The 18,698-nt window shown below is 39.6% G+C and overlaps 1 protein-coding gene across 4 annotated transcripts in view; it reads left to right on the top strand.

Moving 5' to 3' along the window:
- The window catches only part of LOC121319545 (FYVE, RhoGEF and PH domain-containing protein 4-like), a 132,015-nt gene that overhangs the window by 63,319 nt on the left and 49,998 nt on the right, over window positions 1-18,698 (top strand). For 2 of the 4 annotated variants that reach the window (XM_041257099.1, XM_041257101.1), the window contains exon 2: window positions 4,512-4,601. In XM_041257099.1, coding sequence (XP_041113033.1) covers window positions 4,512-4,601 — 90 coding nt within the window. Of the gene's footprint in view, window positions 1-1,297; window positions 1,404-4,511; window positions 4,602-12,260; window positions 12,388-18,698 lie in introns of those variants that run through there. The other 2 variants (XM_041257100.1, XM_041257102.1) reach the window with 2 other exon arrangements.

Below are 18,698 nucleotides of genomic sequence, written 5' to 3'. Positions count from 1 at the left end.
TGAACATTTTGTTTTAAAGAGACAGGTTTGTGTTTCAAAGTCTTTCACCAAGTTAACTGTCCGCGTCATTCAGTTGCTGTGTCCTAGTCAAGACTTTCAAATCCATTCTTAATGTACAGTAGCAATATTGTTACTATTTCCCTTGTGCTGAAAATATTTGAGGTACTGTATTTTCTTGTTGTGTTTTTGTTTTTACTTCAATGAAGGGCAAGTAAGTTTGCCTGCTACATACAAATGTGGTAGAGAGGTACGGGTCCGTCTGTCTCTGTCTGTCACATTGAACTCTGCACCTGCCTTGTTTCTGTATTGGTCTCAAACAAACGTTTATCTTACACTCCTAGCCTCTACAGACTTTTCAGGTTGCCTCTGGCTATGCTGTGCTAAACTCTTGGTTTGTTATAAATATGTTTTACTTTCAGGTGCTGTGCGATTTGCAAGGACCCTCTGTATGTGCATGCATAGGTTTCCTTCTCATTCTTTCTTATTTTTGGTCTTTCTGCTGTTTTGAGTATAGTGCAACTGTTCAGGTTTACAGTTGCTATCACAGTTAGGGTGGGGTCTTGATCCTAGGTTAGAAGGGTAAGGCTGGACCAGAATATACACACAGACAGTGGGGCATTATAAAACACTGAAGTACAGGGCTGAGAGTATACTGTACAAAGAAAATCATTGAAAATGATTGTAAAACAAAGCACTGCAATACAGCGTTTGGCAATTTACAAACTAGCATTCCAAAAACAGTTCTTTCCATGCATGTCCTGCTAAGAGCAGAATTGACTGTTTTGGACCGTAATAAAATGTGCATTGATCCATTTCCATCTGTACAGTTCATTTGGTAGTAGCATGTGTAAATGACACATGGCAGAGGTACATCGGTTAATAGAGGGAATCGTCTCTCTCACAGGATAAAGTACAGTGCATGACCCTGAAGCAAAGCGACCGAGAACTAGGAAACCCACCTGCACTTAGAGGGGGATTTTTATTTCAAAGCAAGTCATTTTTAAGTTTAAAAGAGGGTTGGTTGCGTGTCAAGGTTATCAAACACAGCATGGGAGTCTCTTTAAGGTACCTCTGGAACAACTAGAGGCTTATTGTTGTGCCAGAGGCACAGCCCAGGCTAGGTTAAGTATTAACAATGTTAATTCAGTTAACTTCCCTTGTAAAGTAGAAAACGGTTGTGTGTGAGCAATCACAGCTACATAGCTTTTGAACTGGCACTTCACAAAAGTGTCTCTTCCATTGATTAGAATAACTTCAAGTGAGGACTGTGGGGATACCATTTAAAACCGCTTGGTTTATATATGTATGTATTTATTTATGTTTTTATAAACAACCTACACCAAAGACTGTGGACATGTATTTCTATGGAAAACAAGAGGATTCTACTAGAACTTCATTTACAGGTACTGGTAGATTTGTATTTTGTTTTGTTGAAGAATTAATTACAGCGTGACTGATTTTCACAGTATTAAGTAAAGGTACAAAAAGAGCTGCTTCCCTTTTTATACTGCTATAGATAGAGAGAAACATTGCGACATTTACAGAGGTTGTGTAAAAGCTGCCTATATATATATATATATATATATATATATATATATATATATATATATATATATATATAATTGAAGGACAGTCTTTGTGGATTTAGGTCATGAATAATCGTGTTATGCTTGCTTTGTATATGTGTTTGACCCCGTCTGTTAAATACCACACAGTACCACACAGTTTAAAATATAAGAAACAACAGCCGGCTGTGATAATGCTGCTAATGCTAGTAGAGGGAAAGATTGTAAAGCCTTAGTGGTGCTTAGTTACTGTGTAGTGCTTATTACCAGGAATGACTTGCTATGACTATATTAATTGCAGCTAGATGTTAAGGAAATCAGTTTGTACTTCCTTTATATAAGCATAACAAAGTGTAATAAAACATTGTATACTGGCATTGGTAAGCACTGTAAAGCCGGAAGATGTAAGCAGAGCATAATTTATCCTCCACAAAGAGAAAGTCCTTTTTTTTGTTTTTATTTGCTGCTTAATCATCAAGAACATTTCTACTGCTTTCCGTACCATACATAACGTATCGTTACTTCTCTTGCAAAGCTGTTTCCCATTTGCTTCTATTTGAATATATGCTGCTGCTTTTGCTGGCTATATTTTGGATCCCCAACGGCATTGGTTTCATTTTCTTTTAGACACGCTCTTGTAAGAAACACACAATGTATTAACTGAATCGATAATCATTGCAAATAGAGATCTCCGCGGGAGCTGAATTTGTGACTTGATTACAGATGTCTTCATTACTTGCAATCTCATATAGCTGGCACAGTGCTCAGCTTGTCCTTTACAGACTCGGTTGCTAAGTGGTCTGTGGACGTTTATACTGCCGGGTAGCTGTAAAATTAAATTGAAGGAAAGAATGTTTTGATAGGAAATCTGGCAAACCAGATGACAGAAGATACAGTGACAGCCTCCGTCTACCGACAAGTACCATACAGTGCTGTTCAAATGTTTTGCTGTATTATTTCTGTTCCTGTTACAAATGTATTTGTATCCTAAGCAGTCTGCTTGTATATGAAAATACAAGAATGTGTTGGATAATGCCTCACATTCTTAAACAGAGTCATAATCCATGTTGTATTAGTCTGTTGGTTAATGAAACTGATTCTAGGACACTGTGACTGCGAAACACAGTCAGCATAGTGTAGTAAACAACAGTGGGCAGAGCTTTATGTGGACTATACTGAGTTTTCAAAGAAACCTCATATTCAAATTGGATGGTTTCTTTAAAATGGGTCCCCGACCCCCAAAGCACTTAATTGATGTGTTGAATACAGTTTCCAATACAGAGGAGTGCCCATCTTGACCCTTTGTTGCACCTAAGTAGCCACACACTGTGTGTGTGTGTGTGTGTGTCTGTTTGTGGTTTAAGGTAATCCACACTAATGCTTTTGTAACCCTTGCTCTTTGACAGCAAGACCCATCTAGCCATTAGAGCGTGAACACCATTCACTGTTATGTAATGTATTTGGTATATTGTGTTAATGGTGGGAAACCTTTAGCTCAGTACTAAGCTGGGATCTTATATAATTTGACAAAACAGTTTGACCTGGATTAGGTAATAGTCCACATTTAGGACCTAGTCAGTGGTTTAAAGGGTCCAGATTTAATAATTCGAGACCTGTTTGGAACAAAGTCATGGAGAGGGTGGGGTGGGGAGGGCAATCACAACCCTTGAGGGCTGTTTTTTCACTCCAGGTTTTATAGTTAGAATGACAGTTTGAGACTTGATTTCCTGGATAGAGGCTTGATACTGAAGGTTCAATAAAACAATATACAACAGGGTAGGAACAATGATCTAGAGTGGAGCTTTTTCCACCCTCATTTTTTGTAAACTCTCCAAGACTTGGGAATATCAGGAGGGCAACACGGTTTTTTCAGTCCAGGTCTTTGTTCCAACCCTTTCCTTAATGAATAAGTTGAACCAGTCAATCTTCTAATCCAGCCCTATGTGCTTAATCATTTAATTGCCAAACCTGTAGGTATAATCCAGGACTAGAGTCGTTGGCTGCTTTATTGGGTACCCAGATAAAAGTTTACCACAGTAAAAGCATCGCAAAGTATAATACAGCATTGGTAAGTATTGTAAACCAAGAGAGATATGGCAAACCATATTTTAAAAAAGGAAACATTGGGAAAAGCATGGGAAAACTGATAAAAATACAGTGCAAAAATACCATGGCGAATTTTTATAAGGGTATGGTTTCCTTCACAATCTGAACCCAATGGATTTCTACGCAGTTTGGTTGAACTGAAATTGATGAGCAAAAAGTGAAGGGTGCTCGGACTCCTGACAGCTCTGCATGTGAAGGTATCCTGTGGAGGTGTGCTGGAACCCAATCAGAAGAGAACTCACAGTGTGCAGCTTTAGTGGAGTGGGTTTAATTAGACACAGTGAGGTCCAGGGAGGGTGCAGGTTTATGAGTGAGTCAGATGCTTGAGACTGCTGTCATCAGCAGTTACAGTTTGGTTGAGACCCACAGTGTATTAACCAGGCCCCTTACAGTATGCAACCATTCATGTCTGGACTAGCTTCCTCACTGCAGCTGTGCTACCTGTTTGCAGTTTAACATTCTCTCACCTCACTGCTAGAATTAACGTTACAGGAATCACAATCAGACAACCAAAGATTGAATGTCTTTAAAGTTTTTCGTCAATGCAAATTCTGGGATGGAAATAAGACTCCTATTGTATAGCAGTTTCACCCATTCCAGGTATTGCAGCATTACAAGCTTGATTAGCCTTGGTGTATAGGAAACAAGCTCAGATGAGTCTTATTAAACCCATTGTAAAACTAGAAATGGATGTTATGCAATGAGACTCTTATTTCCAGCCCTGGCCAAGAAAACCTGCCATTGTAGAAATACAAAAACTAAAATCTACATTAGATTACTTTACGTAATTATTTAATAAAAAAGAATGTTTCCTGATTTGTTTTGTTTTGTTTTTTTCAGAAAAGAAAGGTAAACAGCACTGTTTCAGCTCGCCTCCCCAGGCCCCCGATGAAGGAGCCTGTGTGGTTTTGAAAGTCTCTCAAACAAAAGGTATCCAAGTCTAATACTTTCTCTGTTGAAATAAAATGTTGTGCTTTAGGAAAATGAAATCAGGCCAACACTCCAAGAAGAATAGATATTAGCCAGCATGCATAAAATGGATGATTTGGGGTTCTATAAAATATACCGTTTCAGGTCCCCAGGTGTTGCTACAACTAATATACCTGTAAATTTTATTTTCATTGTTAACATCCTGACAACTTTTTACATTTGTAATGTTAAGGTCTGTTTCAAAGCTCTTCTCAAAATGTCTGCTCTAGTGTTCTGACCGTAAGGATTATTGCCCACATTGTCAAACAGGTAACACAGCAATAATGATCCAGTTATAATTGCTCTTCCTGCAGTGCTTTAGAGCAGGGATTCCCCCCCAAGACATTTGATGAAAAATGGATATAATTATCATGTGCATTAATAGAATAGCCTATTTCTCCTTGCTACATATTAGAATTGACTTGTTTAACCATCTCAGCCGGCGTTTTTTTGGCATGGCAAATCAGTCTGTCCTTATTGTGCACTGCAGTTACACAGCGCTTCCTCCAAAAACAAAGCCAACGAGACAAGGCATGGTAATGTAAAGGTTAAGCATTAATAGTTTTAGATTCTGTGATGCATTTTTTTTTTTTTTTAAATCCTGTGGTCTTTAGTTGCTTTTGTGCATTTTCATTTGCAAGTCAAATGTGACATTAGGGCCTTATTGAGCACTATGTTCTGCAATTTTGAATACTGACTTTGGATACTGTTTTAATTCTGGAAACTGGTATTTTTATTTAGTAAATCTTTTGCATTTTACATTTTAAGCAGTTCTGTGCATGGGTAACATTTTGATTTTATTTTGCTGTTGGGTCGTTGTGGATGGGTGGTGGGTAATTCACTGACACAGAAGACAGACAGGTGTACTTGCAAACACCACACAAGTGCGCGGTTTTATTTGTAGTGTTTTTTTTTCTTTTTAGCCTGCAGAGGGCGCTGTTGACTGTGGTCTGCCTACCAATGATGGTAAAAACAGAACCACGGAAATAACACAGGGGGTACAGGTCAAGTGCAGTCAAGTACAGCTGTTCAAAACAATTATCCAAAAACCAAGGGCGAAAGAAAAAAGGAAAAGAAAACACAGTAATCAAAACTGTTACCCCAGCCATCACTACCCGCACAGCCCGGGTCTCCAGCCTACTCTGACCGTTCCTCAGCCTTCTATAAAAATACACAGGGGGTCAGCCCACGGTTTCCCCGCTATTACTAAGTTTCTCTTTTTTTGTCTTTTCGGTTTCGTCCCGGTTTCTCTCTGTCCCGGCCGTTCTCGGCTCTCATCCAAAGCTTCCGTACTCCCGGTACGTCCTAAAAGGGCAGACCTGAAGAAACAGTAGAGTGTTATTTTATAGGGCTAGAAATCCCCCCCCAAGACCTGCCTCTCAGCCACGCAGAGAGAGGGAAAGCCAACACGCCCTCTTTCTTATCTCTCCGTGTCACTGCTATGACCCACAGGCGGGTATTGGAGGACTGCTGCCCTCTTCCTGCAGCACTGTGAACACGCAGGTAGAGTCAGCACAGATCTCCCCCTGTTAAAGTCGTTAATGGGGAATTCTACATACTGCTACAATACGTATCGGATTTAAAAGTATATACTGTATTACAGTCCACTTGTCATCTCTTTTGGCAAGTGACGTTTTCAGAATCATATCATTCTGAATTAAAGTACTACTTCTGTTGAAAATATAGTACTGTGCCAACAAAACCAACTGTAGTACGTTTACAGTACATGGAAGCCTACTTTTTTTAAAACACAGTCCTTTTAGCTATGTATTTCACATTGTATCTTTTTTGTGTTCCTGGAAAAAAGACAAGTTTTTGTCTTTTACTGCTGCGCTATTCCACCAAGTTGTACGCTAACAAATTTCAATCAAAGAATCAACATCTCCTTATACAGTTCCTCACACCCAAGTCATATTTCCGTACGAAGTGTGTGTGTGTGCGTGTGTGTGTTTGTGTGTGTGCAGGGCAGGGGGTTGTTTGGGTGGGAGGGGGCAAGTTACAACGTGCTCACCCACATACACCTCAAATCAGATTAAATAATCAGATATGCGCCACACTCATTCAACCGTGACTGAAGTTAAACTTTTATAGGGTCAGATGTGTGAGTGCTGACTGTAGCAATTACTTAAACAAAATTATTTTTAATTCCTTTTAATCTTAATCAATTTCCCCTCCCGTTTGCTTGGAATTGTTCTCAGTGAAGTAGTCCTCGTCTGTTTTACCGCTGAAGAACTGGAGAATTGGTACCTGCTTGCTGCTGTGAGACTGGAGAATGATGTACCCTCTTGCATCATGACAAATGCAACTTATTTTACTGAAAACGAGATTGCCTCCTCGCCTTTTTTTGCTCGAACTCCTCTGTTAAGGCTTTCACATCTAATCGCCTAGCCTGTTCACACTTTGCGTTTAATGTTCACCGTCCTGTCATTCTCTCAATGTCTCCTGGGACATGGTACTTCTAAGGTAGTTTTTGATCAATTTCAGCTTTGAAAAGGATCTTTCTGCTCTCGCAACAGTAACTGGTATAGTCAAAAATAGCGTTATATTTAAAAAATAAAAGATCAGTTAAATTAAACCAATTATGATTGACAGATTGCTTCCCTTTCAATCAGAGGCCTCCTGGAGACGGGGGCGGGGGCTTATGTTACGCTATTCCCCTGATTCAGAGGACAGATCTCAAACCCAGTACGCTAGAGTGGCCATTTTGAAAACAGCTTTGAAACAAAAATAAAGTTATAAGTGTAAAAAGCTGTCAGCATGTTAACAATGAAAAGAAAAATTATTTAACGTTATAGGAACACATGGGGACATATAATCATATATTTTTCAGAACCACACTACCTACTCCAAGTTCTGTTTAGACTTCATGTCTGGGAGTTTTCTTGGAATTTGTCTTCTTTTGGTTCCTGTCTGAAACTTGTGATCTGTACTTACCCTACAAAGTATCTTGACAACCTATAGTAAACTGATGGAATGTACAGAGTTGTCTGCTTATATCACAAATAAAAAAAATGTAGATCATTCCTTGATAGCTGGAAGAGTCGGGACTGATATTAATTCACTGTACAGTTTTTACACATCTTTATAGTTAAATATACATAGTAATTGCACTAATACATTAACAGGGCCTAACTTTGAATTAATCAAAGGCTTTAATTATCGAATCATGAACAATTGATGGAGCACTATACTGTACGTTGTTCCTGGTAAACGTAATTAGGAAATGAACATGTGGAAACCCATTCTGCCTGGCAATATAATTGCTTGTTTCACAAAGAGGTTCTGTTGAACTTTTCATCTATCTAGATCCTGATCAATAAAGTAACTGATTTCACACATTATACCTGCGAGTTTACCAGCTGTGTTGTGGTGCAGCACTCAGTGTCCCTTCCTTTCAATGTTTTTGACCTGTTGCCTGAGGATGTTGGATAAGGAATACAGAATGACAGGATGGGAACCCTTTTTGACGGCCACACCCTGACACTAAAAGTAAGCTCTCTGCTTTGTTGATCAGTCATTAATTACCAAGCAGGATTGCATAGAGGGTTTGATGCAGGGCAGAACCAGTTCCAGGTTTTTGCTTTTATTTCTTGCTTTCATTTCTTCCACGACGCTTGCATGTTGCTCTTTTTTTTCTGGTGGCGCTATGATTCCATGTGTAATCTTAAACTCCCATTGTATAGCAGTTTGAACCGCTCCACCTTTTACTAAGAGCTCTAGACACCCCTGAGCTTATTTACACACCATTCACCTTATAGGTAACGATGAAGGCTCACAGGAAAACCTGCTATTCTGTCTATTCCCAGCAGCACTAAGAGAGGAGGGTTATTTCAAAAGCAAAACAGTGCTGGCTTTTTTACATACTACAATGTAGTAGGCTTACAGTGGCAGATACTGTAGGACTTGCGAAATCTGTGTTTCTCTGTAGGCAAATGCAAAAGAAAACACAGAGCAGTGTTGAGAAAACCCTTTTATAAAACTGCTCTGGGCCAGAGGGAGATGGGCTGATAAACATCCTGCAGCCCAGTACTCAAGAGAATCATTCAGTGCACTCACACCTGACAGCTGTGTACTAGACCCGATAGGGCCCAGGAATACATGCTTTTTTCATGGTCGGTGTATGTGCTTTATTCAAGGTCAGTGTATGTGCTTTATTCAATGTTGTGTAGCTGATGTTATACCATGATTAGTTAATTGTGGTCCAGGTTGAGACCACCACCAAAAGGCAAGAGATGCTTGTGAATTAACCCGCAGCACCACCTAGCCTGCCCACCAGTACTTTTGCACTAAAGATCACGCTGTAGAATGAATAGGCCTATCTGTGCATTAGTGCTGAGCTATGATGCTTAATTCACTGGGTGAGGGTGGGGGGTGGGGGAATGTGGTGCTGAGCTGTAATAAATCTCACTGCTGTAAAAAAGGACAATAATAGATTTACCTTTTGTAATTTAATCTGCAGCAGTTTGACTGGGGTGGATCTGTCTGTGTTGATGGCACAGCAGTGTTTTCATGATACAAACTGTATTGTGTTATGACATGAAATATGCCACTGACATTGTTTGTGGATTTTTAAATCTGTCATCGCAGTTCTGTAGTGCCTTGTGCTCTTGAATATCGCATTGCTGTATTTGCTTTCTTTAAACCAGTATTTAATCAGAAAAGGCATTATTCCACACAGGCATTTTGTCTCAGCACATTTTCAGCAAACCCCAGCACAAAAAAATAAATAAATAATACAGTGCTGTCCTTTTTGTTACCGGGATTTTGCAATAGTTTTTTTTTTTTTTAAAGATTCGTTCTCCCACTACAGAATGTGTGCTGTTGTTATTCTTGTCATAAATAGTGTTGTTTACTGTAATTGACCACATAGCATTAAATACCATAATCATGAATTATTTATTAAAGCAGATGGCATTATGCATTGTGGTGCATTTGGAAATGTGTTCTGGATTGCTTTACAATGTGACATGGTTTTGTTTTTGTACATAACCCCCTCACACATTCTTCTAGTGCGCTGTATGTTACAGTATGTGGCTCTACTGTTCTTTATGTCCAGAGCATTTCTATACAGCAGCTAACTTGTATGTAGACCTTCTGGTTTCATGCTTTTATTTTCCCAAAGTGATATGAAGTCAGCTGTATGACTATTTAAATGTGAGTAATATCATCAGGAGTCTGTCCCATCACATTGTATTCTGGCATGGGCATTACAGTATGCTGGTAACAGTCCAGTCAGTGTTCCAGTGTGTTTAAATGATCTCCTAGTCCCTTAATATACTCTGGCTGCTGGCAGGAGACTAATAATAATAGGAGTGGGATCTTGAGGACAGTGCTGCCAGGCAGGGTGACACCTTCTCATACAGGAAGACCGGGCCAGCCGCAGGGCACATGCCAAATCCCATGAGCTCAAAGAGCCCCAGCTGCCAATTGTAAATACATTTGAGCTGCGAATGCAAACTCTACCACCTCAGGGATTACCAGCATAAGCCTTCCCTGTTCTGCAGCTGCTGCTGTGTTAAAATCACTATTTTAATTCAATTCCGGATTTCAATTTAATTAATGACAGAAATACAGTTTCTCCATTATGAAATGTCCCGTCCCTTTTTTTTTCATACCTACCCACAAAAGATGCCTAGCATGTGTACAGATCACTGAATGCCAGGCTGGGAGAGGCTTGGAGTGCTATGCCCAGGTCTGGATATAATGTGTGTTTGTGTGTGTATTAACTAGCTAGGCTTCTTATCACTGTAACATTATTAAACCGAGCATTGCTAGGTGGCACAGTGGGATCATTCTGTAGCCTCTTATGCCTTGACAAGGTCTCTTTTCAAATACGACTTAAGTGGGTTGTGTCAGAATTCACTGCACAATTTGGTCCTTCAGCCCATTTCTAGTGCTTGAGAGAGACCAAGGATTAAAAGGCAGGGGGGTGTTGCAGTGCAGTGAGGGTAAGCAATGAGGCTCACAATACTATGCTGTAATCCCCTTTCCATGAGCTGAAAAAACTAAACAAAATGCTGCATTACCATTAATCTATATCAGGAGAATGCAGCCCCCCTGCTCCATACAGTATGCTTCACCATTCTTGTGCTGTCCCTGCACTCTACCAGCACTGTGCTTGTTCCCTGGTTTGTTTTCTTACAGAGTGTTTATTGGATCATGATACCAGTTGCGGCTGACTCACACCTTCAGTTACTTCCATTATACCTGTATGAGGCATATAGAAAACATGGAGTCTAGGGAGAGAGCCCTGCCTTGGATCTCTGAGGCAGTGTAGCTGGAGCACAAACTGTACATGCATACACACATACAGACATGCTGCATGCATGCGTACACACATACTGTACAGACACAGACTTGTTTTTGGTATTTCTTTCAATATAACCTTCTGTAGAAATCTACAGAAAATTAAAATAATGTTTTACACATTGGTAGAAAATGATAGAAATCTATAAATCTATTGAAATGGAAGAGTTCTACAGATATACAGTAGCTATATCTTTCTATAGTAATCTATAGTGTGGTGTTTGTGTGATTTTTTTCAGTCTAAAGGATTTTTGTCTAAGGCACATGTTGTGATCTCTCATGTTGACAGTACAATTCACACGTCAGCCTTGCATTAATATTCAGTGTAAACTACCCAACATGAACTTGACACCTCTCAAAGATAATTTATTCTCAACTTGATAGCTGTGCTGTCTTTTCCACACACACATATAGACATAAATGATGATGTTTTTATTAAATGTGCTAATATTCCTCAGTGGTGCTGTGTGTACCTTCGCTGGTGAGCACATAGGAGAGTTGGTGAGAAGTTGTGCCTAGGATGGTGAGGCTCGGAGGACTCTTCATTGAGTGCTTGATTTGATTGAGATACACTGGCAAGAGGGAGCTTGTTTGGACATATCTGATGGGAAGGAACATTCAAATGGAAGGTTGGCCTGAGGTGCAAGAGACTGGATCTGAAGCCCAGCTCAGTGTGGGACTCGGTACAGCTGCAAAGTGAAATAAAAGTAAATTTAAACAGGTTTGTTGGGGTTAACTTCAACTGCAGGTTTCCTTTAATCTCAGGGAGAGAAGTACTTGATTAAACCTTTAAAATGCATCATTTACCTGCGTTACAAATATGAAAATATATTCTTTATTAAAGGCATGGTGCCTCACTGCATTAATAAGAGAAAGGCAACTGGGAAAATACTCACTCTCTTGGTATTTTCTCTAAAATATTATCAATGTAGCAAAATATGAAATCTATACAATTTACTGCTGCAAAATGTGGCCTGGCATACCTGTTAGTAAGAGGGTGCTTGTGAAACCCAAGGATGGAATAACATTCCAGTTGCATAGCAGATTTACCCATTCCAGGTTTTAATACAAGCTTGATCAGTGTGTATGTAAGTGTGAACTTTAGAAGAATGTAGTAGATGGGCAGTGGCTGGGGAAATGTATTTCAGTGCACAGTAGAAGGGAACATGCTGGCAAGGAGATGGATACACAAAGGCTTTTGTCTCCATGGTTTGCAATCATGAGAAAGTTGCTTTTCTGGTTTTGAGGAGGGGAGGAGCCAAGACTATCGTGGTTGTTACAACACGTTCAAAGTGGTGGAACAGGAACTAAGTGCTCATCTGCTTTTAATCACTAGCACTGTACTTTTGCATCATAGTTTCTCAAGTTTGGCTTTTGTTTTCGGGAAGGGCAGACCTTGGCCCTTCTGGGATATATATCATGTGTGATGACCTGCCTTCCGGTGAGTTTATTTAGATTTCATTGCATGAGCTGCATTCTTAACAGAGCATATTGTTCTGTATAACTGATAATCTAGTAGATTGGAGAGAGAATACTGTAGCTCTGTTGTATTGTACAGAGCCATAATGACAGCCTGTAGCTCAGGGTTTGTGTTCTAACACTTAGCAAGGGACTTAGTGCCTGAATGCTGTCTTTCCACTCACCTTGAACTGCAGTGGGGTGCTGTACTTTAAACAGTCAGTTTGGCACAGAGTCCTATTCTGTGAGCCTGGCCTCTGAAGTCTATGCTTTTTGCAGTAATTCCTAATGGGATTTGCACAGTTTGTAAGGATCGTTGCAAGTACTGTAATTCTGTTTTGACCTGTTTGTACTGCATATATGTATGTCTGTACATTTTAGTTTTTGAGATGTTTTTTTTTCAAGAGGGCCCAGAATGAACTGTAGACAAGGAGTTGTGATGAAAACAAAATATCGTGAGTAGGCATTAGATACAAATCGCTACAACGCAGTAGTATTTCTGCACTGCAGACAAGCAAATGCAGTCTAGGGAAACCCACTCCACTAACACTGGGGACTAGGTAACCAGTTCCGGGTATGACTATGACACTAAATCCTTTCTTGTAGGACTTATTGCCATAGGAGACCCTGACACAGTTTAAATAGTTATTGTGAAGGCTGTGTTTTAATCACAGCCTTTCCCAGTTGCTGGTATCTACACCGTCAATTAAAGACACGATGACACAGCCAGGAAAGACGGTACCTTCTGCTTGAGGGAATTCTCACTATTATAAACTTATTTTTTATTTTTATTGTCAGACAGAAAAATACCAGTGAATGGGGAGTAGAGATCAGCAACAGGAACTCACTGTTGCTAAATATTAACTGCACGAGACAGCATGGTTAGGTACAAAGGTTATGAACAAAGCAACTTTGCAAGCTTCAGACAAGTTCTAACAGTGAGTGGTAGGAGGTTTTTTTTTTTTTATGCATGCATGCACATGGCACCGACACTGAACTTTTGTCCATCACCTGAGGGTTATGTATCATCAGCACAATTCACCATTGGAATTGAATGAGAGCAAAATAGATTCTAAAGTGACATTCAGTAAAACAAATATTCAGTCGGCAGGATCAGTTTATATCTCTTAACAATTGTTTTACAAATAACCCCATATACTGTACTACACTGTCACTGCCTGACCAATATTTGCAGCAAATATCACACCTCACTTGACTTGCATATCGCACCTATAAACCCAAACTGGCATTCATACACACATCCAGACACACACTTACACACACCTGCATATAAAAAGACAGTATATAATGTAAAACACAGAATTAGTAGTATTCTACAGAGAAATAACAACACTTCCACTTTCCCCACGGTAGAGCTGGAAACGGGGTGTTTGGTGGTGTGCTTTCAGTGGGTTTCATGGAGAAGAGGGAGTTGGTTCTTGGCTGTTCTCCTTCACTCTCTTTTAACAGGTCCTTGTGGAATCTTTGAGCAGGGCAGCCAGGTAAAGGTGACTGAGACCTTCCAGCTTGTCTGTGTGTATCAAAGGAAATCATTTATGTTAATGCTTTTTTAAAAGCCTAATAAAAAAAAAAGATGAATAAGCAACACAATCATTTGAAGGTGATTGTTTTATGTATCCACCCCGAGTGTCCAGCGGGCATGAATGATGCATGCATTTTAAAGACATTGTAATGACTTAAGACTGTATTCTGACTAAAGAATAAAAGTACCCACTGTAAATCCAGTAACATAAACACAGTTTGGGGCTCCACTGTTAACCACTGTTAACTATTTCTTGCTAGAATATAAATAATTTAAACATATTTTACTGATCATTAAATTGTGGACCTATGAATGAAATGCTCAGTGTGCTAAAGGCAATATGACAACGATCTGATAATGAACTGATGGCAGAAACTGTGTAGTTATATTCTTCTGTCTGATGTTTAAGCACTGATGCTGTGTTCAAGTCATTTTTTCTTGACCACAAACCTATTTTTAATACCCGAGCATCGCAAAATGAATCTTCCGGCAAGTCTTTTAGCACCTTGTTTTATGAGTACTGGAGTGCAAATGCTGGTAGGTTTGGGGTTTTTTGGTGATCACACACTCAGTTCACAGCGACTGTTACCTGAAAACACAACATGGGCAAAATATCCAGTGTAACAAAATCTGTTCAAAGCACACTGTAAACCCCCAGTCATTCTGCATGTGTTGAAAGCACACTGTAAACCCCAATCATTCTGCATGTGTTGAAAGCACACTGTAACCCTATGGCATTGTGCATTGTTGGTGTTTATGTATAAAGTGCACGGATTAAAATATGGGTTACGAGCACGAGTGATTTTAAAATGTATATTTGTATTTAGACACAAGGATTGCACAGCACATCACGTGCAGGTAAAATGTAATATGCGAGCATGGGAAATTGCACATAATGACATCGCCCTCTCCGCTGTTTTTCTGATGCACCTCCTCTCTTTAACATTTATTAAATCTGGTTCTTTGTCTTTCGTTTTTTTATTTAAATCCTATAAAATGCATCAAAATGTATGTAGTGTAACAGCATTGCTAAATGCCACTAGCAGTAACCCCTAACCTCCTCCTTCTGTTTTGTGCTGTGTTAGGCAGCAACCCTTTGGGATACCTTTCATGCTGAGCCCCCAGTTTGAGGCAAGGCTATGGGATTTATCCACACAATAAGATGAACTTGCTTGACCCTTCAGCACAGGAGTTCGATTCAAGAGGCAGCACACTCGGTCACAAATACAAATACAATGTGCCAGCTTGGAGATGGTGAGGAAGATTGCTTGCTTCAAGCCTTTTTCCAATTTCACGAACATCTGATCGCCCTGCCAATTTCTCTAACTTTCAGGATATATTTGTTCCTATCAAGTGCATAAAATTTTTCCAGTAAGTTTTTTTTTAAGTGTTTATCCATGTCCTGCAATCATTTCCTGTTGCATGTAATTATGTTGTATTGAAAGACTGTGCTAATTAACTCTGCCATACTGTATCATTTTCATTTACCTCCTCCTGTCTGATGCACTTTTATGCTGATTTCAGACTTTCCCCCCCCCCCCCCCCCCCCCCCCCCCCAGTTTGATGGATCTCCTCTTTCTGCAGCGTGTTTCATCTTTAATTGTTTCGGTTTCATTCCTGTGTCCTGGAGCATGCTTAATGCTGCTGTAATCATCCTTGTGCATTGAGCACAGAGGCTAAAGCCAGGCTTCTTTACTGCCGCACTCACTAAAATGTGATGCATCAGGAGAATATCTTGAGTTGCATCAAGCCTAGCGTCAATTATGCTCTACTGTGCTGCCTGGTTTCATGAGAATTGTCAATAAGACATTGCTAATTTATATATTAGTATCCTTTTGAGCTATTTGTGTTTTGGAATACCATTGTGATTTTCATATTCGTTGCAGAGTCAAATCAGATGATGCATGGGGATTGTTCCTGCAAGTTACACACATTTCGTAATCCAGCCTCATAGTGTACCGTAGAAGATTGAGATGTCTTACAGATATTTTATTATGCAGAATCATCTTATTTCATTGTGCAAGTATATGATCCTGTCTGGACTATGGTCCTTAAGACCATTCTAGCATTTTTCTGCATTTAAACACTTTCTTTGCTTCAGTGAAAAGTGCTAGCTATCAAACTGGGATTTGGGGGATTCGTGTATGATGAGCTAATTGAAAAATCCTGATAATTCTGAAATTATGACCCGTATTTGTATGGAGTTGCTGATGGCATAGAATGACCCTTGTGTTCTTGGTCTTGTGCTGCTGGCAGTGGTCTGTAACTGCTCCTCATCCTGGAAATGTTGGCAGCCATTGATTTAGATCAATGGAATAGACCCCCGTGGCAAGCTGGCCTGAGCGGTGACGTCAGACCCAGAAGAAACACACACAGCACTGCGAGTGAAATGGTTAATGCTCTTGCTGGTGCCGGTTTGCGGTATAACAAAAGGTTCAAACAAAACAAAACACTCAAAATAAACGGCACAACGGCCAAACGAACAGGCAGACAAAATTGTGGACGAACAGACAAGCAAGTACCGTGCTGGTCCTCCAGCACGAAGTAGCAATGCTATTATTTCTCTTACTTTTTATTTCTCCTCTCCACACCTGTTCTCCACTCGTTGAACACACCACCCTGAGTGAGTGAATTGTGCAACTATTTATACAGCTGTGCTGGGATTCAATTACTAATTAATTATTTACTTGAACCCCAGCACGTGAACTAATTTGTGCAATCCCGTGCCTAAATATATATTTTAAATTGCTCATGCTACACAGACCCATTTATAGCCCATATACCATTACCTGTACACCAATATTAACACACCACATGCAACATATAACATAAAATACACACAGGGGCTGGGCACACTGCCACAACCCCATAGAGAATGTACTAGAAGAATGGACAGGGCTGCTCTCAAGGGCACAGTTGCTGTCTGAACCTGTCTGACAATGATTAGGTGGTGATTGTTTTATGTTGAACCTCACCTACTCTCTGTGTATATGTGTGTATATCTATATACAGTGCCCCCCCACCCCTTTCTAACACTGTAGGGAGAAACCATAGATAAGAGGCTGTGTAGTTTGTGTGGCTCACTTGAGAAAGATATGTACAGCATATCGAAACGTTGGGCAGCTGGCTCTTTGAGCTAATATATATATATATATATATATATATATATATATATATATATATATATATATATATATATATATATATAGAGATAGAGAGAGAGAGAGAGAGAGAGAGAGAGAGAGAGAGAGAGAGAGAGCTTATTGCATGACTGAAATTGAATGAGGAAGGCTGTTCAGTGTATTTTGTAGAAAAAAAAAAATCATAACTCAGTATTTGAGCAACAGAAGCACTCAGAATGATTGCAAACACCATAAAACAGGAAGGCATGTATATGATTTGCAGCGTACCTGGAAAAGTGCCCCAAAGATGCAGGCTTTCATCTTTATTACCTTGTTCAGTGTTTTGCTGTTCCCATCCTTACTGTAGATGTGATTTAAAACAACATGGTGATATCGCTGTGATGATGCTGTGGATGGCTATAAGTCTTAAACCTGATCAAATAAAGAGTATACATCTTAATGCTTTTTAACAAGGTGGTGGTTTTAGGCTGTTGCTCACTGGGATGTGATAGGGTTAGTAGCTTTTTGGCATGGCTGCCGGACTGCAGTGTTGGAGTCTTTGTGTTCAAGCTGGTATTTCCTAAGATGATTTTGTGGACAAAGACAGGACAGGCCCTGACTTTAACATCTGACCAAGCAGATTGTTTTAACAAATAACTGTAACTTAGTTCCAAGTATCTTTAGTTTTTTGTTGTTCTGTTTGCTGTTCATTAATACTGTTACTGTCCCCCGCTGGGGATGAAACCCTCTGCTAAGGGGATATAGTGGAAGTGATCGTACAGTGTGTATGTACGGCACACATTTGCATGAATCTCTTGTTCAGTTGTCATGAAACTTGGCATTAACATTATTTAGCATAAGTTAATGAAAATATCAGATTCCGGAGGTGTTCAGGGGTGTCTGTCTTTCCCTCCATGTGTTTCACACTTACATTTTTGCATATATCTTGAGAATTGCTTATTCAATTGTCATGAAACTTGGTAGTAACATAATATAGCTTAAGATAATGTAAATATTGCATCTGCAGGACTAATCTACTTCAAATGGCCTTTTAACCTTGGATTGATTGCACCATTGTGTTGCAATGTAGTTTATTTCTGGCATTTGGAAACAGTGAATCAGACCACTCCCCATCCCTGCTTGAGCACTTGATTCAAGTGTTGAAACGAAGAAGGAGATTTAAAAAGATATGTTTTGAAATCCATTGTCAATTTAAAGAATTCCTAGAGTACTAGAGAGCTCAACATAACTTTTTTTGCTAATAATTATTGTCTTAGCAATGTGTAACCAACAGAGAAACAGGTTGGTGCTCTTTAAAAATAAACAGCCATTTCCTGGTCAGTTGGGGTCACGTTTTGATCTTTAATGGAGACATTATCTCACAAGAGCACACTCTGAAGTAATCCAGTGTTATGAAACTGGGTTTACAATGGATATACAGTTTGGTTTCTGTAATACTGCTTCAGAAAACTTTTGAAAAAAGTAGAATCTTTTTAAATGCTAACAAATAGGCCTATAACCTGGGAGTGTCATTAAAGGACACACCAGAGTGAATTGGGTAGTAGATTGGCTAGGCTGAATCCTTGTGCCAGATAAGCTCTCTCTGCTACTTGTTTCTCTTTAAAAGTG

Source organism: Polyodon spathula, chromosome 8 (genome assembly GCF_017654505.1).
Source record: "Polyodon spathula isolate WHYD16114869_AA chromosome 8, ASM1765450v1, whole genome shotgun sequence".
NCBI lineage: Eukaryota > Metazoa > Chordata > Actinopteri > Acipenseriformes > Polyodontidae > Polyodon > Polyodon spathula.
The sequence above is the reverse complement of the archived record's forward strand: the minus strand, read 5'-3'. Positions and strand labels throughout refer to the sequence as shown.